At 54.7% G+C, this 23,489-nt stretch overlaps 1 protein-coding gene across 4 annotated transcripts in view; it reads right to left on the reverse strand.

Annotated features, from left to right (window-relative positions):
- KSR1 (kinase suppressor of ras 1) overlaps positions 1–23,489 on the reverse strand; it is a 152,981-nt gene that overhangs the window by 14,829 nt on the left and 114,663 nt on the right. For 2 of the 4 annotated variants that reach the window (XM_057717004.1, XM_057717005.1), the window contains exons 4-15: positions 21,475–21,934; positions 19,257–19,261; positions 16,352–16,412; positions 12,851–12,934; positions 11,185–11,246; positions 10,984–11,090; positions 9,073–9,241; positions 7,060–7,101; positions 4,520–4,574; positions 3,648–3,696; positions 2,501–2,880; positions 144–240 (exon numbers count right to left, since the gene is read on the reverse strand). In XM_057717004.1, the coding sequence (XP_057572987.1) occupies positions 144–240; positions 2,501–2,880; positions 3,648–3,696; positions 4,520–4,574; positions 7,060–7,101; positions 9,073–9,241; positions 10,984–11,090; positions 11,185–11,246; positions 12,851–12,934; positions 16,352–16,412; positions 19,257–19,261; positions 21,475–21,934 (1,571 nt within the window). Of the gene's footprint in view, positions 1–143; positions 241–2,500; positions 2,881–3,647; positions 3,697–4,519; positions 4,575–7,059; positions 7,102–9,072; positions 9,242–10,983; positions 11,091–11,184; positions 11,247–12,850; positions 12,935–16,351; positions 19,101–19,256; positions 19,262–21,474; positions 21,935–23,489 lie in introns of those variants that run through there. The other 2 variants (XM_057717006.1, XM_057717002.1) reach the window with 2 other exon arrangements.

The raw sequence follows: 23,489 nt of genomic DNA on the forward strand, positions 1-23,489 counted from the left end.
AACACGGACAGAGGGAAGGAGATGGGGGGCCCACACGTGAGGTACCCAAGCTAAAGGGAGAGACAGAGCAGCCATCACCACCACCCTGGCAAACAGAGCTGGGGACAGCCAGGAGCTCTGGAAGCAGCCAGATGCCCCTTTACCTTGATGATTTCCTGGGCAATCTGCCTGGTCTTGTTGATGTCCAGAGATGTTTTGGGGTCCCTCACAAACGAGTGCAACGTCCGTCCCTTGCAGAAGCTGTGAAGAGTGGTGGGTCAGGTAGAGCTCTGGGGCCCATGCAACCCAACCTCAGCCCTTGTGGAGCGGGGGAGAGCTATGCCCACCGGCTTCGGGAGGGCTCTCTCCATCCCCTGGACCCTGGGTACCAGAATCCTTCTTCATCAGCCTGACACCCATTCCTGCTGGGTCCTGGCCTGAATGGGCAAGAACACATGTCCCCTGAGACCTAGGGCCTGCCCACCATAGAACAGGAAATAGGTCACCAAGACTCCTGGCAATTCAGAGCAGCCCACCTTTGTGGGGGTTCGAGGCAGGGACACGCCCACTCAAACTCAGCCAGGGAAGAATCTGGCCTTTTCAGGCTCTAATCAGGCAGCATCAGGGCTCTGGACTCATCACAATGATTTTCATGATCGCGCTGTTTTCTGATCACAGGGATTTTATTAACAATGCAGAGTACGCAGGAGGGGAGGGGGTGGCGGTCAGGGGTGTCAGGTGGTTATATTAGATACGCAGCTTGTATGTTGGGGTCCCCACCTGTATTGACTCCGAAAACCTGGGGTAAGGAAGGACCCAGAGAGAATGGGTGGCTTCATTCCCGTTCCAGGGAGAAGCTAACTTAAGCTCTCTGAGGAAGGGGCTAGTTTTTCGGAACTGTCTCCAACGAGATAAGATTCCTGGACCCTCGGGGTCCGGAATATTGGCTGCTGGTTGCTTATCTGTGTTCCATATTCTGAATATGTTCGGCAAAGTCTGAAACATGTTAAATGTTTTATTAATGTTCTTTTATTCTTTTGCTATATGGATTCCCTTTAAGCAGACTCAGATCCCTCATGGGACTGGGTGGGTGAGAGATGGAAGGATGAATGATGGTCAGCACTGAGGCTGGGATCCGGGGGATGCTGAGCTGGCACAGGCACGGCAAGGCTCCCTGAAGCATCGAGGTGTCATGCTTTGGGCTGGAATTTTGTCCCCATCACACCACCAGGTGTAGTGACCCAGTGACGTCACACTGCTCGGGAGTTCTCTGATACGCAAGCAAGATGGAAATCGTTTTTTACTTCGTAAGTAAATACAGTTTGCTTGAGGAGAAGATATTTTTTCACAGCACAGGGTCCAACTATAGAGAATGTCATCAGAATATTAATGAGGGTTCTCTTGGCTGATGGGATTTAAGTGATTTTTAGCTTTTTTTCTTGAAACTGCCACGTATATTCCAAAGATTCTACACTAACCTCATATTGCTTTTCTTGATTTTAGAAGTAAAGACCAAACAACAATTTTCACGATGCTGTGGGCAAAAATGTGTCAGTTTCACACCCCTCTGGTGCTCAGAGGGGAATGGACACTCATTCACTGATGGTGGGAAGGGAAACTGGGGGACGCTTTCTGGAGTAGATATGTACAAGGTACAATGTGACATACATGCACTCTGACCCAGCCCCGCACACGTACTCCCAGAAGTTCACCAAGGTATGGAAATGGAGATGTCCATGATGACAAAGTGTCCAGCAAAAGAAGGCTGGTTAAATAAATTAGGGGAGGACCAGTGATCGGGTTCCAGAGGGAACCCAGAGCCCAGTTGTGGGACTCGACCCAGTTCCACTCCACTTTCAGTGACACCATATTGGTAACCTGAAATCAACTGCAGTGAGAGTATTTACACCCCAGGAACTGACAGATGCCATGTACTAGGGCTTCCCTTGCCACCACCCAAGAGCTGGTTGTTAAACATTTACCAGCACACCACTGGAAGTTCTACTACATGATGGGAACACCTTGCAGGTGGTAAGAAGATTAGCGCAGACCTTAGACCTGCACTCCAGGCAAGAGGGCAAGGTAACCAGTAGGCTCTTTGGTGTGTATTTTTACAAACATATAAATAGTTACAAATACAAATAGATAACTAGTTTAAAAGCATGCGTATATACAATCTTCTTTATTTGAATGGAAGGCATGATAAGGAGCTGTTTACAGTATCCACCTTTGGGGAGAAGCACCCAGCTGGGGTGGGAAGAGACTGGTTTTCACTTTAAACGTTTCTAGAACTTTTGAACTTTCTCTATCCTTAGGTATCGTTTTACTGATTTATTTATTTAATGTCAATGGGGTTATATGATGGGGAAATTACACCCTATCTTTGTTTTTCTTCTTTGTACCCCTCTGCATGAAAACCTCCACGCCCTCCGGGGCAGGGGGAGTGTCCACGCAAATACCAGGGCCCCCAGGGAAAGAGGAGGCGCAGGCGGCCCTCCCAGGGAGGGCGGGGCCGGGTTACCTGGTGATGATGGCCAGGTGGGGCGGGTTCATGCAGGCCCCCATGAAGAGCACCACGTTCTCGTGCCGCGTCTGCCGGTAGTTCATCACCTCCTTCTTGAACAACTTCAGGTGGTCCTGGTTGTGGCCGTCCATCTCCAGCAGGCGGATGGCCACCTCGCCGTGCCAGCGGCCGCGGTGCACCCGGCCCCAGCGGCCCTGCCCGATGGGCTCGCCCAGCTCCACCTGCTCGAAGGGGATGTCCCACTCCTGCAGGTACACGCTGGTCTGGCTGGCCTTGCGAGAGATGGGGCCTCGCCAGGGCCGCCGGGAGCTCGGCAAGTCGTCCACCTCATCCTCGTCGTCTTCGGCCTCTGACTTGCCGGCCTCAGGCTCCTCGGCCTAGAAGGAGAGGAGGAGGGGATGGAGGGGGCAGGCGACCTGGGGGCAGGGGACTTCCCTCCCCCAGGACCCCCCACCAGAGCGGGGAGCAGAGGGGCCTGGGGTCAGGAGGCCTGGGCTCCAGTTGCAGCTCTGCGGGGGCTTGCTGTGGACAGTGGGCAGGTCCCTCAGCACCACACGGCCTCGACATCCTAACCCACAAACTACGGTGCTTGGCCTTTCTTCCTGCTAATGTTCCAAGACCCACCCGTGAGCGACACCTGACCTCCGGGGAAGGGCATTAACATCCCCTGGCACGAAGAACTGGACCACATTCACCCCTTCTGGCTATGCTTTTGTTTAAACACAGAGTTTCTGACTCTCCTCTGGGTGGCAATAAATCAGTCTGCTGTCTGCTCATGGTCTTTAAGCCACTGCACTGCAGGAGGCAGGCTCGCTTGACACTGGTTCAAGGGTCAAGGCAGCAGTTCTTGGCCCCAGCCACAATCAGAATCACCTGGGCATCTTTGATAATGTCCAGCTGCCTGGCCCCACCCCAGACGGATGGAAGGAGAGTCTCCCGGGCTGGGGGTGAAAGCCACAGGAGTGAAGAGCTTACTTTAGCCTCAAAAACCAGAAAAGCAGAAGGAAGCATGCTTTCTGGCATCCCTCATTGCTTTCCCTGCCGTACACACTGCCCCACACGCTCCCCAGACCCCTCTGCACGCCGAGCTGAGGAGAGAGGGAAGAGACGCAGCACCTGCGGCTTGCACGTCCCCATCACTCACCTCCACTTCGTGATCCGCTGACACGTCTGCTTTCGGCTGGTCGTCAAGCCTAAGAGTAAAACACGGTTTGTCAAGGAGACCCCGAGGCCAGGCCACTCGTCTCCCAGCTGGGCAGGGGACTCCCCGTGTGAGGTCTGAGAAAGGGGCACCAGGCCTGGATCCTTACTTTGACCCACCTGGCCACGGGAAAGGCAGTCTGGATGCTGTGGAAACACACACGAGACCGAGGACCAGACCCCGTATCCCTTCTCTGACCTTGGCCTTCTCCAGACTTAACCTGAGGGTGGGGGGGGGCTGAGGGGTGGGCGGCGACCACCAAGGCCCTTTCAAATCTGACAACCAACATGGGGTTCCGAACACACTCATAGGATTTGGAATTCTACTTGAGAGCTGGGTCTGTTCCTCCCCAAGCTGCGTGACTTGATGCAATTTCTTAACCTCTCTGAGCTGGCTTCTGTATGTTGAGGATGACACCTGCTTTACATCTGACTGAGAACTGTACCACAAAATGTGAGCAAGTGCTCAGGGTGGCCTGACAGAGAAAGGGCTCCGTAAACAGGAGCTATACTGTTAGGCTTCTCTAACGCTGAGGGCCCTTTGCCCGGCGCTCCTGGGTTACAAGACCGCTCCTACTTCACAGACAGCCTCACCCAAAGCTGACTGCGCCGACAGGAGGCAAAGAAAACCCTGCCGCTGAGTCAATTGGATCAAACAGTGAATTAGCCCAAGCAGTGTCCCATCTGGCTACCCAGCTACATGGCAAGGTCTGGAATGGGAGGATCAGAGATTTAGAGGTGGAGGTGGCAGGAGGTCAGGGGTGTGGGTCCAGCTTTAGCAAGTCCCCAGGGAGGAGAAAGCGCGGGGCTGCCTACCCGGAACTGTCCGCTGCATCGGTGAACGGGGCTGCCTGCGGAAATGCCGAAATGTCTGGAGGAAACGGAAAATAAGTAAGAGGCATGAAACCCCCTTCTGTTCCCCCCGAAGACACAGTGTTTGCAAAGCCAGCACACACAGCGCAGAGGGCGCGCCCCCAGCAGCCCCTCCCAGGGCTGTCACGTGCTCCGGGGCCACGTCCACTGTGCTTCTCCTAAAACAGGACACGGAGGGAGCCGCCACGGCATTTGGTTTTGCCCACACAGCTCTGCCCTGGGAAGGCACGCCAGTTGGTGAGGAGGCTGAGACGTCTCAGTGACCACCATCACCCTGAGGCCAAACCGCCCCATACAAGCCAGTGGTAAAAGCCACGAGGCTGCTATTTCCTGGACGTGTGGCCCAGACCCTCCCCTCGTCGGCTCCGAGGCAGGGGCTGGTTTCCACAACCGTTGAGAGCGGGGAGACTCTCAGGCCAGCAGGCCAAAGGCCAGACTCGCAGGTGGCTCGTTAGTGTCACCTGGTGCCTGGCACAGCTGCCAGGAACTTCCGGCGGGAGCCAGAGGCCCCACCCCCTCAGCTTCCGGGTTTGGGTGGCCGGTGGAGCAGCTCTCTGGGGAGACAGAAATGCACAGTCCACACACCAGAGGGCCCCAGGACTGGGCAGCTGGGACTGACCCTGGAGCCCGGGGCTTTTCCAGTTTCAGCACCGAAAGCCCCATATCCGGGGGACACTGGAGAGATGGTCCCCCCAGCGTGGAGCCAACGTGTTTCAGGCCAGACGCCCCCGGGCTGCCTCTGCTGCCGGCTTCCTTCTGTTCTCTCTAGTCCGGCAGCCCCAGGGCTGGGTGGGCCCCTCACTTGCTTTTTCAGCAAAAGAGGAGACGAGGTGGCAGTGGCAGGAGTTAATCAGGCCTCTCCCTATCTTGCAGGACAAAGAGCCTCCCCGTCGGCCAGCAAACCTCCCTCCCCTCCCTCCCCTCCCTCCAGGCTTTCTCCAAGGCTGCCCCTGAAGTTTCCTCAACATCTCTGGGACCTCACAGACTCCGAGAGACTGATAGAGGCCGTGAGCCTTCTTATCAGGGAAATGCACACACGCACCCAACATCCTGTGTACAATTTCTGGGGAACCCTAGACCCCGGAAGCCTCTGCTAAGCCTCCTCCAGGCACCACTACGCTGTGTCTATAGACGGTCAAGGGCAGCCTAATGTTTCCACCCACCCAGCGCTGCTCAAAGCTTTCCACAGAAGAAAAACACACGCATGGGGATGGGGGACATGGGGAGGTGGGGGCTTGGGTAGAAACAGCACCCCAAGTTGGGGGGAAGCAAAATGTCTCTGAAGCTTCATACTTTCCCTTAAACATTAAGAGTGTATTTTGCATTCTGCTCCAAAAGTGTCCACGTTTGTTTTAATAGAACTACATTTCCCTTCTCTCCCCGCTGACATATCTTCTGAGCAAGATGGACCCTTCTGGAAGAACAGCCATGTTTGTCCAGTGCTTTCAAGGGTACTCCCCTGTATGTCACCCTAGAGCAGTAACCAGGGAGGCTCTTGGAGGGGAACCACAGAAAAAATGGGTGGGAAGCCACAGAGGCAGCTCAGGGAGCCTGGCCCTGACCCCAGCCAGCCTGCACGACCACCGGGATGGGCCGGTAAGAACTAAAAGATGCTCCCAGTCATTCCCCTAATGGAGCCAGGCTGGGGAAGAGAAAAGCCTGGAATAACCAAAACACCATGACTTCAAAACAGGCCCGTTTAACCGAGGAAAAAAAAAAGTAGCTATAGCCTTTGTCTAAAACACACAGAACCTTCACGTGGCTAAATTCAGAATTAACGTTGCAGATTACTTATGCTATCACTTGTCGCCTCCAGCTAGAGAAGTAAGTACTAGATGTATAAACTCCTCGGGGGCAGGAATATGGTCAAATGCAAAGGCTGGCACATAGGTGTACAAAACAATTTTTGTGGAAGGGAATCTGAGAATGTCATTGAACGTTTTCCTCATTAAACTTTCTGCACTGGAGGCATTTCCAACAATCGCCAGCAGATGGCGCCGTGCGGCAAGGCTGTGGAAGGTGAGGCCCACCGAGTGAGTGAAGGCTGCAGACGTTCCCAAACTGGCGTCCCCTTCTTTAAGACAGGGTAGTAGTTTCCTGCCATTATGTAGAGGACAGTATATTGTCAGATGCTCATAAGACATCAGCAAAAGACCTCCCCTTATTCTGTTTACTGGGTTTCCGCCACCTCCGGGCTGTGTGACCCTGGACAAGTTGCCTGCAGTCTCTGTGCAAGAGGCAGCAGAGGATGTATGCCAAGGGTCCTCCCCGTAAGGCACTGCCCCCTGTGAAGGGCCAGCCTCAAGGCTACTCACTCTGCCCCCTTGCCCACCCTCAACAGTCAGATCTCAAAATAGTTGGGTGTGAGACTCAGGTACCTCCAGGGCATCCAGGGAGACGGCGCCCGGGTGGGCTGGATGGGGCGGGGGAGGGGTGGGGTGTCACGGCAAGGAGCAGTTAGTGGAACCATGCAAAGGACTCACCTGGGAAGATAAACTGCTGTCTATGATGAATGAAGTGGGCAGCTTCAAACAGAAGAGGAGGTAAGTCACACACAGAGCAGCAAATGCAGCAGGGGGAGAGCACGGGCTTGGGGCAGAGGGGCTGGTTATAGGGCTGGGGCAGCCCTGCGCCAGGTGGGCCTGACCAGGACAGGGTGATCCGTGCAGGAAGAAGGAAAAGAGCTGGGAGAAGGGGGGCATCAGCTGGAGCCCCCAGGAGTAAAGGGACTTGCACTGGAGGGCTGAGGTTCAGAGACCCCGTCTCGGGGGCCACCCTGCTGCAGAGCCCTGGCCAATTCTGTTCACCTTCCACGCGCTCTCTCCTCTGCGAACTGTGCACAAGCTCAGGAGGGCAAAACGCGATGGGGAGAGAAACTGAGATTCCGAAAACGTTGAACAGTATTGTGTGCAGAGGGGAAAAATCCCCCGGCCCACACTCACACCTGGAGGTCCTGAGGCTTCAGCCCCTGGGAGTCACCATCCAAAAAAATAACCGTTCCCCAGGGTTAGCCTCAGAGATACAGGTAAATGCCCCCGCATAAGACGGTAGGCGGAGGTCCCATCCCACATTAACTGCCGCACCAGCCCAGCCCACGACCAGAGAGAGAGCAGGTCCTGGAGAGAGAGGGCTCTGTGCAGGGGACAATACAGGCCCAGCTTGGAGACATCAGGGAAAGCTGAGAAGCTCTGGCTGACATCACACAAAGGACTTTTTCAGTGCCTGTTGTTTTTCAAACAGGCCCTTCTTTTCAGAAAAACCCAAACTAGGAGATTGAGCAAAAGGCCTGGTTTCAGAGCATAACAATGACAGAGCAGAACAGGAGAGGAGGGTGATCACGAGGGCCATCGCTGGGTCGCGGGGAGGGAGGGGCAGGCTGAGGATGACGCGTTAATGCCGGGAGTGGTCCAGCCACATGCGTGTGAAGGCAAAGGGGCAGGCAGAAAAGCAGACAGACAGAGTCCTTAAAAATCTCACCACCCCACAAAAGAAGTCCCTGGGGCCCTGGGGAGATGGGCCCAGAGAGGCTGCCAGGCCTCCTGCCAGCTGCGAGCAGCCCCAGCCAGAGGTCTGTGCCTCTGTCCTTCTTGGCCTGGAGCCCCAGGGCCCAGGGACAGGTGGGGCCTGGCCTGGACCCCACAGGCTGAAGCTGGCAGTGGGCCTGGCTGGGTCCAGAGGAAATTAGAGTGTCCCAGCCACCCTCCTTCCCTGAGCAGCTGCCTGAAACACGCAGAGGGCCAAGACCCACTGCGAGGAGCCACCTGGGAGGTCAGGGCCAGGATTCAATCTTGAAATGGGCGAGCGGGCTTTGCTCAGCTCCTCTGGGGAGGCGGGACACCCCAGGCCTGGCTGAGCGGTGAGGTCCCTGTCCCTACAGAGCCGGGGTAACCGGGCCCGTGGTCAGAGGTCAGCTCTGCCCCAGGACACATTCCCCAGCGGACTCCGTGGACTCATCCACGCAGTGGGAATACCCTAACTCCAGCCTCACGTGGTCTTAGTTTTTGAAATGGGAACAAAAGCGCCCCTTTAAGCAGCTTGTCCAGATCCCAGAGCAGGTAAGCCACAAAGCCCCAGATTCCCTCGCCCCAGGCTTCTGGGCCTGCCCCAGCTCCCCGTGCTGCCTGCTCTGCTTGCTGGGAGCTCAGAAGCACCGAGTGAGTGAACAACGCCCAAGAGAAGGCAGCCCATGCACAGGAGGGAGTGTAGGCATTAGGTCAAGAATCCAGGCTTTACATCAGTCTTGGCTTTAGTCCCACCTCTGCCGCTTATACGCTGTACAGCTCAGGGCAAGCCACTTCCTCCCCCTGAACCTCAGTGTCCCCATCTGTGAAATGGGTACAATCCCAGCAAGTTTAACTATTGAGTTCAGCACAGCACCTGGCTCCCAGCAAGTGCTCTTAGTGGCAGCAGTGTTTGACCTTGAGCCTGCCAGGGCATGCAGAGAAGGGACATGCAACCCCATGCCTGAGGCCCGAGAAAGCACTGAGGTGTGGTACCTGGGAAGTTGAACCTGCCGTCTCTCTGGCCGGGCGAGGGGTTGGGGGGCGTGGTGGCACTAGGTGGGTTGGATGACGCTGGGAAGGGCACCGGCGAGGAGGGCGTGGAGGATGTAGTGGAGGACGGGTTGCTGCTGGAGTCCAGGTGGTTCATGGCTGGGGGATGCTCCTGCAGGACCAGAGACACGGGCAGTGGCAGGGACTGCCCAGCCCAGCCAAGCCCAGCCTGCCCCCCCACCCTCCCCACCTAAAAAGGAGGAGGTCAGCCAGGGCGTCCTGGTGGTTTACCAGTCTAATATTTGGGGGAAGGACGGCACAGGGAGACCCGCACCTCAACGCCCATCCTCTGGAGGGCTCCTGTCATCTTTCTTATTTCATCTCAGACATCCTTTCCTCCCGGAAGTCCTCCCCCAGTCCTGGCAGGGGCCATGTTCCTCCCCTTTATCCTCCCATGGCTGCCAGCACTTTCCATCAGGGCACTTGAACTACACTTTGTCAGCTGCAGGCGCCTTGGGCAGTTTTCTGAAGACTCTCTCTCCACCACGCTGTGTGTGTCCCGGGAGGGCAAGGACCACACCTGCTCGTCACACACCTAGGGCCTGGCTCCGGGCTGGCTGCAGGGCAGGGGCTTACAATGAATTAAATTCAGCCTCTGACAAGTGTTCATGTAGTGGGTGGTAACAGTGGGTGCCTAATAAGTGCTCCCTCCACTCAGCAGGTGGGCCTGCCGGCGAGGAACTCAGTGGCGTGGGCCCTAGCAAGGCCAGAGGACCACCTGACGGGGGCCTACCAGGTGGACCGAGTCTACATCCGGGGGGACCCTGGGCCTGATCCGTCTTTCCCAAACTAAACACCAGTTCCTCAGGGGGTGGGGGAGGGATTCCTGGTCAAAAAAGTTGGGGCCAAGTTGGGTTAAATGCTTAGCTCAACCGGTTTCTCCTCTGCAGGCCCTCAAGGCTCTGGGATGCACGGTGGACACTAGAACCCACCACAGCCATGCAGTGGGCCTCACTGTCCTGCGACCACCAACACCGCCCGGTGCCAAGCTAAAGGGGGGAGGGGCCTGCGCCCACTGAGCCCTCTCTCTGCCTGCTCACATGCCAAGCCCCAGATCCTTCATCCCGGTCAGGCCAGGCCCGCCAGGGCAGGGGGGTGGCTCGAGGCCAGTTGAATCCCAGCCCTAACTCAGCAGCTGTGACCTTGGATGAATCACCCCACCCTTCTGAGCCACGTGGTGCATTATCTGTATGACGGGGGCATCGGCGGCGGCCTCACGGGGCTGTTTATTCGATCAACGTTCAATACGAATGTTTCCTTGCTGCCTCTAGTGTGCCAGCCGCCGAGGCAGGCGTTAGGGGCCCAGCCGGGGCACGACGCCACAGCCCTGCCCTCCAGAGCACCCATGCGTCCTGGGCCTGTCTCTCACTCACGGGGGACCCCGTGCTCAGTTTCCTCATCTGTAAAATGGAAGTGATATCAAATCCCTTGGCGGTCCAGTGGTTAGGACTCCACGCTTTCACTGTCAAGGGCAGGGGTTCGATCCCTGGTTGGGAACTAAGATCCTGCATACTGAGTGTCACAGCAAAGAAAAAAAAAAAAAAAAAGGAGGTGATATGGTATGTGACTTTTAGAACTATTAAGGGGATCAAATGAGATATCAATGGAAAAAGTTCCCGACTCAGTGTAAGTACTCAGGAAATGGTAGCTCAAAATAGGCAAGGGGGGTTACGGGCACATAACTACGATTTGAACACAAATGTGAAATCTACGAAATGGCTAAATATGGCATCCCCGCAGGCCACCCTCTGGCCACACGTCCCGGATTGCAGTGTCATGCTTTCCCGCTGGACCTCCACACTGGGGGTGCTTCACAGAAAGGAACCCTGGGCGAGGGTTCTCCTAACCTCATACCTTCTTTGTCAGTGCTTTGGGGAGGGTTCCGAAATGGGGTTCAGCTGCTCTGTCCACCGGATTGTTGATGTCCGAGGGGACAGATTCTGTCCTCCGAAGCCTGGGTACTGTTTAAAAAGAGAGGGGTTATAACCACCAGCAGGGAACAGGATCAAGAAAGATGCACCCCAAATCCAGAAGGGAGAAGGGCAGAGCACTCACGTGGAAGGAAGGATATTCTACAAGCGGGGGCTTCTTTTGTACACTTGTTATGACACTTCAACCTGGTAAAGAAAGCAGGGTCAGTGTACAAAGGACCACACAGGACCCCGGGACACACCCTCCGGGACACACCCTGGGGCTCAGAAGCACTGCCTGGCAGTTTTGTGCAACATTCAGCCACGACTGCCTCAATTCCCACAAATATCTCAACAAACGTTAGCTTAAGAGTGCAGACCATCTTATGTCAGTAGTACCGGGAACTACTATGTGTTGAGCAGAACCATGTTCCCTGTCATCTGCCCAATCTTCATAGCAAAGCAAGTTTGACTTTACCCATTTTAACTTGCTGTGGGTCACACATCTGTTTCTCTTTTCTAAACTCCTTTTTAGAGGGTCTAAAAAGGAGACCCTCTACCCACGATCAGAAAGCTTGAGACAAGTCTGAACTTAAAAGAGATGAAAATTAGAAGGGAAATATTTCCATTACCAAAGGGTCCCAGGGAAGCAAGGGGTAGCCCCTCCTGCTACATTCCTGCGCAGGCCACATGGTCTGAGCACCAGAATGGCGGAAGAGGAAAGAGCTGGATTCTTGGTTTGGTTCTGCCTGCTGAATCCACTCTTGGCGTTCTCACTGATCAAACAGGCTGACCAACTTCACACTGCAATTGCAGGAGCGCTTGGAGCTCAGAGGTTATCTTGTGCTCTCTGCATGAAAGGCATTACTTGAACAGGAGCTGGAGGTCCCCAATTTAAAGCCAAATGCCCAGGAGCCACAGAAGACCTAGACTGGTGAGAAAGGTCTGGCATCTCCTTTGTGTTTTCCTGATGACTCTCCTAACCACAATTTATCCAACGTGACACACATAAGACCCATCAGCTACAGACTGGCAGGAGCCCAAATGCTTTTACTATACACACTAGCTCAGATTCTTGGAGCAATCCTGATGGACAGAGGGACCTGGAATCATCTTCCCAGATGTATACATGACAAAAATGAGGCCCAGAAAGGGTAAGCACCTTGCCCCAGGTCACGCAGCAATGCAGGGCAAAGTGGACTGGCAGCAGGCTCCAGGTCCATCCTCTATGAGGTGAGGGCAGCTGGACAGCAAGGGACAGACTCTGCTCACCCTACACTGTCCACTAGCCTTGCCCTTCTTTCCTACTAAAAACCACAATAGTAGGAAAAAAGGTTGAATTTGTATAGAATCTACATTCTCCCCTTGCTCTCTTCTGTAAGTACCAGGAGCCACTTCTCTCTTTCTGCCATTCTGTCCCGATTTCCCCATTCCTTGTGTGCTAACATTAAACTTCAGAACTCCTTACAGTTTCCAGAACAGTCCTGCCATTCCTCTCTGTCTTTGTACAAGGTGCTCTCTTGACCTGGAATTCTCTTTCCTCCTTAGTCTACCTGGTAAACTTCTATTCATCCTTCAAAGCCCACCTCAAGTATTCCCTTCTTCTGAGAGTGCTTTGCCTGATGCTTCCTTCATCTTCCTAGAGAAGGCTAATCACTCCTTGGTGTGCTGAGATCATGAATAGGTTTAGGAACTCTCAGAGGAGTTACTTTGAACTTTGACTTGACCTAAGGCCAAGAATCAAGTAGCAAGACTGTTACTAAACTAAAGTATGGACTTTATTCCCTTCTGCCACCCCTGCCGCCCATCACCTGCAATGCTTGCACTTCACTCCGAACATCATGCTCTTCTGGCACACTTGGCAGACCTGCGACAGCCAGGACTTGGTGGAGAACCTGCAGGGGGTGGACACACAAAAATGCTCAGAGGGGCCAGCATGGAGAATGGTCCCCACAAAGGCGCAGGGAAACCAGGAGACTTGTTTCCATCCTAGAGCCCTGGGCACTCTCTTGCGTGCAGGGCAGGGACACCCAGGGGCCACTGCTTCCCGCAGATATTCAGATTTCTCAGCTACAAAGTCTTCATTGCCAAAGTCCCAAAGCTGGTGTGGTCACCGATGCCAGCTCTCTGGCAGGCAATTTGGCAAAAGCAATCAAAATTACAAGTGCACACACGGAGCAATTCCAGTCCCAGGAATTCATCCAACAGATACTCCCACAGGTGTCAAATGATGTACTCAGGGTAACTCACTGCAGCGTGTTTGTGGCAGAAAAGACTAGAAACAAGCTATGTTGTTTAGGTGTACAGGTGACTGACTGCGTAAAGTATGATCCACGCCCACAACCGAACACCACGCAGCCGGAAAATAAAATAAGGAAGCTCTTTTTGCACAAGTAGGGAAGGACCACTAAATTACACTGTCAGTGAAAAAAGTAAGGTACAATGCAACACGACTCCATTTATATGAAGTTCAAATTCAGGAAAAACTACCTATGATGACAGATGCCAATAGTACCTCTGGGTAGTAGCACTACAGACTGGGAAGAGCCAAAGAGAACTTTCTGGGGTGTGGATGTTCTAAATCGTTCTCTGGGTGTTATACGTGGGTGTGTACATATGTAAGAATTTATTTGTGTGCTTAGCTCTATATAAATTATGCCTCGGTTTTAAAAAGAAAAAAAAGCAAAGTATGGAACAGTATGTATAATATATGCAATATTTGTGTGAAAATAAAAAAGGAGGGGGAAGAATATACATATGTATTTGCTTGTATAAAAATATCTCCAGAAGGACACCGAAGAAACTGCCAAGATCTGCCTAGAGGGGGACCTGGGGGGCTGGTGACAGCAGCGGGAGGGGACTTTTCTCATATATATATCCTTTTAGACCTCTTGAGGTTTGAATTATAAATGCATTTCAATCCAAACTAAATTTTAAAAAAAACCCACAAAAGATATATTGGAAAGAAGAATGGGGATTGAGTGTCTTCCAGAGAAAAAGTCTAAGGTCCATCCATAGGGTAGGGAGGCCTAAGGGTAGACAGAACTCACATCTTTGGAAGACTAGGTTTTTAAAAGCGTAGTATATCATAGTGACAACACAACAAACAGCAACAGTGTTTCGGCAACAGTTTATAATGCATCCATAAACATTCACGCACTCCTGGGAGTGACTACCGCTGGGAGTCAGGCAGGTCTGGGATTCTTGGTACACAGGCAAGGAAACCAGCTCAGAGAGCTTAGGTGACTTTCCCAAGGTCACACAGTTGGGATGCTGTGCAGCGGGGACCGGACCCCAGGTCTCTGAACTCAGCACGGCTCTGTAAGAGAGACCACTGGGGTAAAGAACGAGGGAAAGAGCATAGGCTTTGGGGTCAGACCACACTGGGTCTGAATCCTGCCAACCACTGTCTGCGGGATGGGTCGAAGCCCTTGCAAATGAGGCCAACACTCCCCGCTCACAGGGGTTTGGGGAGAATCACGCTTGTGCTGTGTACACGTGCAGAGCCTTGGCCATAGCCATGAATGTCACTGTTTCTACTCAGCCAACATGGGAGCTTCTGGGGCTAAGACAAAGACGCCCACCCTCTTGGAATGCCTTTAAGGAGCCCCTATCCAGCTTCCCTGGGATCCACACTCGCTTTCTCTCCGATCTTTAATCTCCTCTCATGTCAACATGGGGGGATGGGAAACAGCTCAGTGGTACCTGAGATGATCTCCACCGGGAAATCCTCAAAACGGGTTGAAATGACAGCCGGGGCTCGGCCGGAGAAGGGGCAGGTGCTAGGGAGGTGGCGGGTAAGGGTCATGGAAGTTTTTTTCCCCTACTATTAGACCAAAACCCTTCAGGCCTTCTTGTCGAGAGAGGTCCGGATGATGAATTTTCAAAAACCAAGAGGGTGTGACCGTGATGTCCCGTACCAGGCCCAGAGCCCAGGCGGGCTGGGCAGCCTGGCCATGCCAGGCAAGAGGGATGCCGCTGCCGGATGGAAGGGAGCAGCCACCTGGGAAACACTCAGGGGCCAGCTAGCTAATCCTCTGTGAAACCAGGTGCAGCCAAGACAGAAAGGAAACGGGACAACCTGCTGATCCCGGTGTCCCTCGGATAAGTTGGCCTGTCTTTGGCTAGAGCCTGAGGTTAAATACCTAGCGCTCCCCAGGGCTGGACGTGTGAGGCTCACATGCACATCACCCCGTTTTATCCTCATGGCAGGACTGAGAGCAAGTCCCAATTGCAGAGGGGGAAACGGGCTGGGAGGGATTACTGCCGACAGGCGGGAGTGGGGTTTCCGACCAGAGGTCACACTGGGCACAGGGTGTGGCTGAGGGAGGCACTCAGACCTTCACTCAAACAGCTTCTCCTCTCCAAGGCTCTGGGGTACAGGCATCCCGGCCCTGCCAAGGCTGCAAACACAGGTGCCCGGGTGCCAGCCAGTGGGCTCAGGCAGCGTCTTGATGGCCACGTGACCTCAGGCAAATTACTCAACCCCCTGGAGCCGGGTCTGCCCCGCTGGGCGAGGATTCAGGGCCGGCCTCCCGCACAGGCTGGAGTGCAGCTCACACTCCAGGGGGAAACGAAAGGCCCTGGGAGTTGCAAGGCTCTTGACAAGTGTACCCTGTTGTGTTCACAACATCCTTTAACAGGGTGGCCAGAGCACCACGCATCCCAAGAGGCCAGCCAGCTGGCCATCTGGGGGTGGGTGGGTGGGTGGGTGGACAAGACACCGCCCAGAGCTGCTGTTGGCAGCACACGCCAGCCTCACGAGCGTTGAGGTCGAGACCTTGGGGCAGTCCACGTTATGGGCCCACATCAGCCACGCCAGCTGCGTGAGCGCCAGAGTCACCAGAAGTTGTTGGAATCCAGGCTGGCAAGCCGAGAACCTCACAGACGGGGCCTGGAGTTGCAGCAACCTCCACAGGGCTCTGATGTGTGGCCAGTTACACCCACGTTGACTGATGTCATGCTGGACTCAGAGAATACTCCTGGCTCCTCCTCCCCGAGCCTGTGACCCTGTTTCTCCTGGGACCTGTGTCTTCCCTCAGCAGACTGAAGAAGAGACCCGAGAAGGGGCACGGGAGGGCCCAGCAAGCCCAAACGGCCACTGGTGACAGGCAGGGGCTTCAGGTGGGTGCCAGGCCATGTGCACAGAGGCACGGACAGACAGACAAGAGGCAAAGAGCCTGAGAGACGGGGGTCAGGACAGCCCCCCCCACTCCATGCAATGAAGAGCGACCCCCTGGTGGGGGCTCAGCTTACATGGATCCAAGTCCAGCTCTGTGTCCCCCTCCCCGCTCCAGCCCGACTGGACCTACCTGTGTGTCACCGAGAGCCCGATGTCCCTTCGTACCATCTGTGGGGATCCGTGCGGGAGATCTGCAGGGAAAGAGGCCAGGTCGGGCAGGCTGAGGGGGCCCTGCCAGGGACGGCGTGTGCCTGTGACCTGCTGTCTCAGAGATCACAGGCGAGGGGGGTGCGGAGACCTAGCATACAGCAGAGGGACGTTTCCCTGAACCTGCATCTAATCAAGGCAGGGACAGGCCGGGCGAGACCAAAGGGGGCCAGTGTGGTTACCCCACACTTGCCCCATCCCAACCAATGGTACCACCTAGCCTCTGCAGACAGTTTGAAAACAGTTCCTTAGAGGTTTCTAGCTTTGCCAGAAGGCAGGCTTAAGAGGCAGAAGGCAAAGCCAGGGTGAGAATAGCAGCTCCACACCCCTCATCTCTTGCACTTTCTCATGGATGCAATTCCGGTTGCTTCTTGTTAAACAGGTAGAAGCTATCCGACCCATGGCAGAGGGGTTGAGGCTGGCTGGCCACATAGTACATCTAGCTTTCCAGTCAGAAGCACTTTGGGAATTTTGCTCTGAGAGCCACCACTGCCAGAGCCCGGCAGGGAGAGGGAAGACAAGGTGAAGCTTTACCTGCTCCCACGTGGCCCAGCCCCAGCCAGGCATTCAGTCTGAGCCTTTGGGGAAGTCTCAGGCCATGAGCTTTGCCTGCCTTCCTAGAGGACACCCTGGCCTCTCTCTCCAATCCTGGCTTCCCCATTAAGAACAGGCATCCCTGGTGTTTATGGTATTAGAGGTCTGGCAGTAGACGGGCAGCTGGAAGCAATCTGTCCATCCACCGGCAGCCCACATATCCGTCTCCCTCTCCCCTCCTCCGCCAGTGCATCCCACTCCTCCACACCCCCACGCCTGCCCACACTCAACACCGCCTATCTCCTTCCAGAGAAAGGGCTCTCAGCTGTACCCATGGATGGGCTCCAGGGGGGTTGGGAAACTTCCTCTGGACGGGTAAGCGGAACGCTGTGGGCTTTTCCCTAGAAAGAGAGCCTAGACTTTCATCCAATTATCAAAGGGATCTGTGACCCAGAAAGGTCCTGAACACAGTGCTCCAGGGATCTGTGGTCATCTCACACCCTCTGAGTCAGCTTTCCACCCCATGCCGGCCTGGGACACAGCTGGTGCTCAATAAGTGCTGGTTCACTCAAGGTCAAGCACCACACACCCAACCACGGGAGAAGGGCGTAATGGAGGTCCTGGCTTTTCCTCCGACACCAAGGGGAGTTTGATCGGGACCAAAACGCCTCTGCTGCCCCGGATTGGTTGAACCCACAATCTCTCCAGCACATCTGCCACGTGGCTGACTCCTCCCAGCTCCCTCCTGGCGGGGGAGGGGGCACTCCAGCCCCGTCAGTAGCCAAGGCCGTCAAAGCACATGGGTCTAAAAGGGGTTAGGCTGTCAGCCTATGAAAAACAGACGATGGGAAAATGAGATTTTAACCATCTATCTCTAAATGCAACCTACGATTGATTTGTAATGTCGGCCACAGACATGGGATAGGAGGGAGGTGAGACGAGGCTCTTCCTGATCAGATGAAATACTGGTCCTGAAGGCCTCGTCCTGCCTTCCTGGCAAAATGGGGAAGCAGCCTCACTGCCATGGTCACATTACCATAGCAACTGGGAAGATGGCAGGGCCAGGCTGTCCTAGGGATGTGGGTGCTGGATTCTCCTCCAAGCCTCTGTGAAGGGCCCTGGGAGTTTCTGCCTGTGCCCTGGGGACAGGGAAGTGCAGCCTCCCTCCTTCCTCCCCTACACCTCCCTGGTGGTTCTGCTTCAGATCCATTTTGGCAAAGTCACTGCCTGTTACCCCCTCCTCATCTCTAAGACCCTGCAAACAGCCACCTCATTCTGCTGAGCCAGCTCAGGGCAGGACAAAAATAAGCTGCTATTTTACTCAGGCAAAAGCCAGCCATCAGGACTTCCCTGGTGGTCCAGTGGTTAAGAATGCGCCCTCCAATGCAGGGGACATGGGTTCAATTCCTAGTAAGGGAACTAAGATCCCACATGCTGTGGGGCAACTGAGCCCACGTACCACAACTACAGAGCCCATGTACTCTGGAACTCCCACACCACAACTACAGAGAAGTCCGTGTGCTGCAACAAAAGATTCCCGTGTGCTGCAACTAAGACTCGACACAGCCAAAAATAATAAATAAATAAATATTAAAAAAAAAAGAAAAAGCCAGACATTTCTGCATTTCCACAGAGACAATTAAAAGCAGAGCCCAGCGGCTGCTTCCCTCTGCTTTGACTCTGGAGAGACATGTCCCACAGCACAGCCACGTGCAAGAACCAGCTCTCAACCCAGAGGTGGAAAAAGGACTTGGAGGTTGCCTGGGCATCCTTGTCCCCACCAAGGGGACATTAGCACCCTTCGATCTCTCAGGGCCTCATTCAGAGCCGACCACATTCCTGCCTCCAGGGATGTCCCTCTCCTGAAGAGACGGGTCCCAAGACATCAGCTGGGCTCTGCAGACGGCTACTGTCCACCTACACTGGACAGACAGTGCCTCTCTCCCGGGAGCTCGGCATCGCCACGGCACCCCAGCAGACAAACGCTCTCTGCCAGAGGTCACCTGTGAGGGGTAGCGAGGTGCAAGTGGGGCCCACCATAGGGCTGTCCACGGACTGTGATGCCCTCAAGGTCTCTGCTTCTCAGAACGGCTGCTGGCTGGGCTGAGCCACCTTGCCACCTAAAGCCTCCCTGTCCTAGAGCTATTTCCTGACTCGGTGCCCAGCATCTCTGCTTCTGGACCATGGAAAGGCCAGCAGACGAAGAGAGGGTCGAGGAAATCCACCCCTGATGGGGACAGCGACAGAAACAGGACTCCCGGGTGGCAGAAGGGATGAAAACGATTCACTCTTACCAAACCTGGAGGAGACAAAAAAGAGAGAAAGCAGGAGTATGTCACCACGCTGGCCTGGTGTTCCCCAGAACATTAGCCCTTGGGAGGGAGTGGGCAAGGTGCTCGGGGGAGGACTTTGAGCCCCTGGGGCGTGGGGCCAGGCTGGCTGCATGACTGGGGACTTTCCTCGATGAGAAGGGCTAGAGGCGGCCCTCCCGCGCCCCGCCCCCCGCCCCCCAGTGGGCACTGGAACCTCTCCCTGCACTTTAATACATTTAATAGCTTTTCTAAGCCTCGCCGGCCACCTGTATGGTAATGAGAGTTCATTCCATTTCACAGCTGAGGAAACAGGCTCACAGTCTCTCAAGGTCATGTGCCTGTAGCGGGGGGAGCCCTGCCCAGAACCCTGGGAGGAGGGGTGCTTGGTCCAGGCAGGAGGACGTCTCAGGCGGCCAGAGAGGAAGTGGCTGGGGAAGGAGGCGAGGGGGACCGTTGTCAGGCGGCCCCCAAGCAGGGCCAGGCTGGAACGTGCCCTGAGCGACACCTCTCAGGGCTGCTGCTGTCCTAGGGACGAAGACAGCTGGGAAGCCAGGCCACTCAGCCCACCCTCAGTGCTCATCGAGGGCAGCACGGTGGCCTGAGCACCCACGTCGGCGCCAGTTTTGGTGGCTCTGTGGGGGACCCGACTCAGAATCCTAGGGCCCAAGGCCCAGCTCACCCGCGGTGGGATCTGAGGAAGTGGTGCCATCTGCCCAAGGCTCTGTTCTCCACCCAGAGCCGGGGCTGAAACCAGAGCCCTCCTAATGCTCTTTTCAGGAAAAAAAAAAAAATGAAAGAGAGATGCACTGGGGTTTGCCCACTGAGATACCCTCTGATGGTCCCATGTTCATGGTCCACACGGTCATTATCACTGTGCTTCCTGAGAGAAGAAGATCCAGAGCGGGAGGAAGGCTCGGTCCCTTTTGGGGGGCGGGGGGAGGAGGAAGGCCCCAGGCCCCAGCAGGACAGCCTGATTGGGCGTGGCAGGTAGGTCACAGGTAGATTTCTCTCCTTGGGTGACATACACTCAAAACCATCAGAGCTGTCCAGGGTCCATCCCATAAGGAACCCAAGATAGCCTGCACTGGGATGGGGGAGCAAGCTCACCCAAGACCAAAAAGGACCATGTCAGGAGAGGGGCCGGGTCCCCAGCCCTCAGAAGTACGAGAAGGTAAGAAGCACCCAAAGAAAACACCCTCCTTCCCTTCTGCCCTGCCCATAAGGGTATATTGACAAGGGTGATTTTTGTAATAGCAAAGGGACAAAGACCTAAATGTCCATCAAGAGGGGAGGAATTAGTTAAATGATACACTGGAAAGAGGTAATAAAAAAATTAAAAAGATGAGGTAGTTTGAATAATTATAGATACATACAAAACTGATAACCTGGTTGGCTCCCGAAAGGAAAAGGAAAAATGGTAGGGGGGTAACTTTATACTCTACAAAGCTCTATGCGAGCTACAAAACTTTTGGATACTGGACCATGTGACTATTACTATCATAAAATACATAGATACAAAAGTTGTTATAAATAAATGAGAGTAAGGTATTTCAAGATGTACTGACATGAAGTCAGTAATTCAGAAATAAAGGTAAGTTGAAAAAATAGGTTATAGAACAGAGTACACGGTATTTGATAATCATTAGTGGTTTCAGCATGATTTTTGAGTTCCCCCTTCTGCGCACATGTCAATCATTTCTTGGTTTCACTGTTTGGGTAGGGCTGTAAGTGAGCATTTAATTCACTCGGTTGTAACATCTAAAGTTCTTCTTTCCTGTGCCACAGTGATATGTTCTAGACAATGTTCCAGCCTTGGATCTGGAATGAGGCTGACCGTGATGGACAGGTAGCATGAGCAAGAAGTAAATATTTGTTATTTTAAGACCCAGAGATGTGGGGGTATTTGTTACTGCAGCATAACCCAGTCTATTCTGGCTGATGCACGGTATCATTTTGTGTGTGTGTGTGTGTGTGTGTGTGTGTACAAAAAGAAATCTAGTAGGATTCGGCCCAAACTGATAAGGCAGTCTGGGGAATGGACTGAGAGATGGGGGCATCTTTCACTTTTTTACATTGTGGCTTCTACATTGGCTGATTTTGTCTGTTTTAAATCGAACCTATATTACCTTTACAGTGAGAAAACCATAGCCAGGACTTTCATGAGGCAAAAATTCAGCACCCGCCCAGCAGGAACACTTACCTCATCGGGGAGACCTCGTCGATACGGTTCCCCAGCTGAGACTCGTGGGACTTGCTCCGGGTGAGCGTGGGGAAGCTGGGCAGCAGCTGGAAGACCTTGCGGCTGGGCGGGGGCGGCGTCCTGGGCGGCTTCAGCTTGGTGTGCCGTCGGAGCTGGGGCGTGGTCGGCGGGGTGATGAAGCTGGGCAGGGCGCGGGGGGTCAGCCGGCCGCTGGTGTGCAGGGAGATACAGGGGTCCACGAGGCCCTCGCCAGGGCCGGGGTTTGGGGAGTCCGAGGCGGGCAGAGCGGACACGGAGACGGAGCGGGGGCCCTGGGCACCGCCGCCCACTCGGCCCAGCTGGGAGCTCCCCGGGGGCCAGGGCAGGCTGGCTGGCGAGAGGGTGTCCGTGGGAGGCCCGGAGCCACTTTCCCGCCGGGCATCCGACGAACTCCAGCCCGAGTCCTCTTTGTGCTCCCCGCCTGTGGGCCAAGAAGTCGAGTCACAGGTGGCTGGGGCTAGAGGGATTCAAGGTGAGGTGGCCAGGGCCCAGGAGCACAGTCCCTTAGCAGAGGCTCCAAATGCCAGCCTTCACGTGTTCAAGGCCCCTCGTGCGCACACACTCTTCCACACTCTCTGGCTGACTGTGGGGGCACCAGCTTAGATACCACTGTCCCCGATTCACAGAGAGGAAAATGAGGCCCAGGAGGGAACGGGCAGGGCTCCTGCTGATAGGTCTGAGGGGAGCGAGCCAGGAAACCCATCCCCAACGTGGGCGACCTCAGAGAGGGAAGTGGTGACTGATCTCTAAGAGTTAGGGAAAGGAAGCTGGGCTGTGTGAGGGCAGAACTCCCTTCCAAGAAAACGCAGTCATCAGGAAAAGGGGCTGCACCGATAGCAAACGGCCCTGGGAATTTGCTAGAAAAGAGATCCAGCTAGAAAGAGATCAACAGCCATTTCCTCTTGAAAGGAGCCTGTGAGTGACTTTCGGCTGTCCTCCTGGTGACCCTCTGCCTGAGGCCCCCGAGCCCTTGAGGCTCTAGGGATTCCAATTCAACGACATAGTCAGTCCATTCATTCGAGTATATGCCAGGTGTCAAGGCACAAAAAAGGCACAAAAAAGCCTCATCCATGGTGCCTGGGGAGTCCAGGGAGGGTGACAGATGCTCAACCTGGCGTGCTGTGCGCTGATGCAGAGACGCATGGGGACTGAGGGGGTACAGAGGAGGAGGACCCTAAATAGCTTGGGGGTCAGGGGGTTTCCCAGAGGAGGTGGCACCCAGGCTGGGCCAGCTAGGGAAGGAGTGAAGAGGGTGTACCAGGCAGAGGGAACAGCACATGAAAAGGAAGGGAGCGCACGGCACTTTCTGGCAATTACACAGGGTCCCGTGTGCCTTAAGAGGTCAGGACAAGCCAGGGAGAGACAAGAGATGAAGCTGGAGGGTCAGCCCACCTGGGGCCAGCTGCGGAGGGGCCTTGGATGTCTTGCCAAGGGCTTGAGGTTTAACCTTATAGGAGACAAGGAGATACTGAAGGGGTGGGGCAGGGAGAAAGGAACCCCGTCCACAGAGGCCCTGTCGTGGGGAAGAAGACACCTCCCTCATCCTAATTATCAATAAGTGGAAAGTACAGGAGGGCAGATTCTGACTCAAGACAAAACGAACTTCCACCCTGTAATCCTTCTATGAATACTTTGCGAGTTCTCCCTGTCTTCCTCAATCTGCCAGCACGGTGAGGTCACTGAGACTCAGAGAGGCCATGTACAACACCAAGGTCACACAGCTAAGTAAGCTGTGAGATGGGAACCAAGCCCTCGATCTCAACCACAGCACTGGGCCTCCTTCCCCAAGGCTACCCATTCTGAATAATCTATAACGGCACAGCCTTGGGAGGTAATGAGCTCTCTGTCATCAGAGGTGGCCAAGCCTAGCCCACAGAGCCATCTATTAGGGATGGTGGAGAGGGATTATCCTTCACAGTTCTTAGTGTCTGTCCATTCCACCCCCTCCTCGCATGCCCTTCCTCCCACCTCACTGC

Source organism: Hippopotamus amphibius, chromosome 17 (genome assembly GCF_030028045.1).
Source record: "Hippopotamus amphibius kiboko isolate mHipAmp2 chromosome 17, mHipAmp2.hap2, whole genome shotgun sequence".
Lineage (NCBI taxonomy): Eukaryota > Metazoa > Chordata > Mammalia > Artiodactyla > Hippopotamidae > Hippopotamus > Hippopotamus amphibius.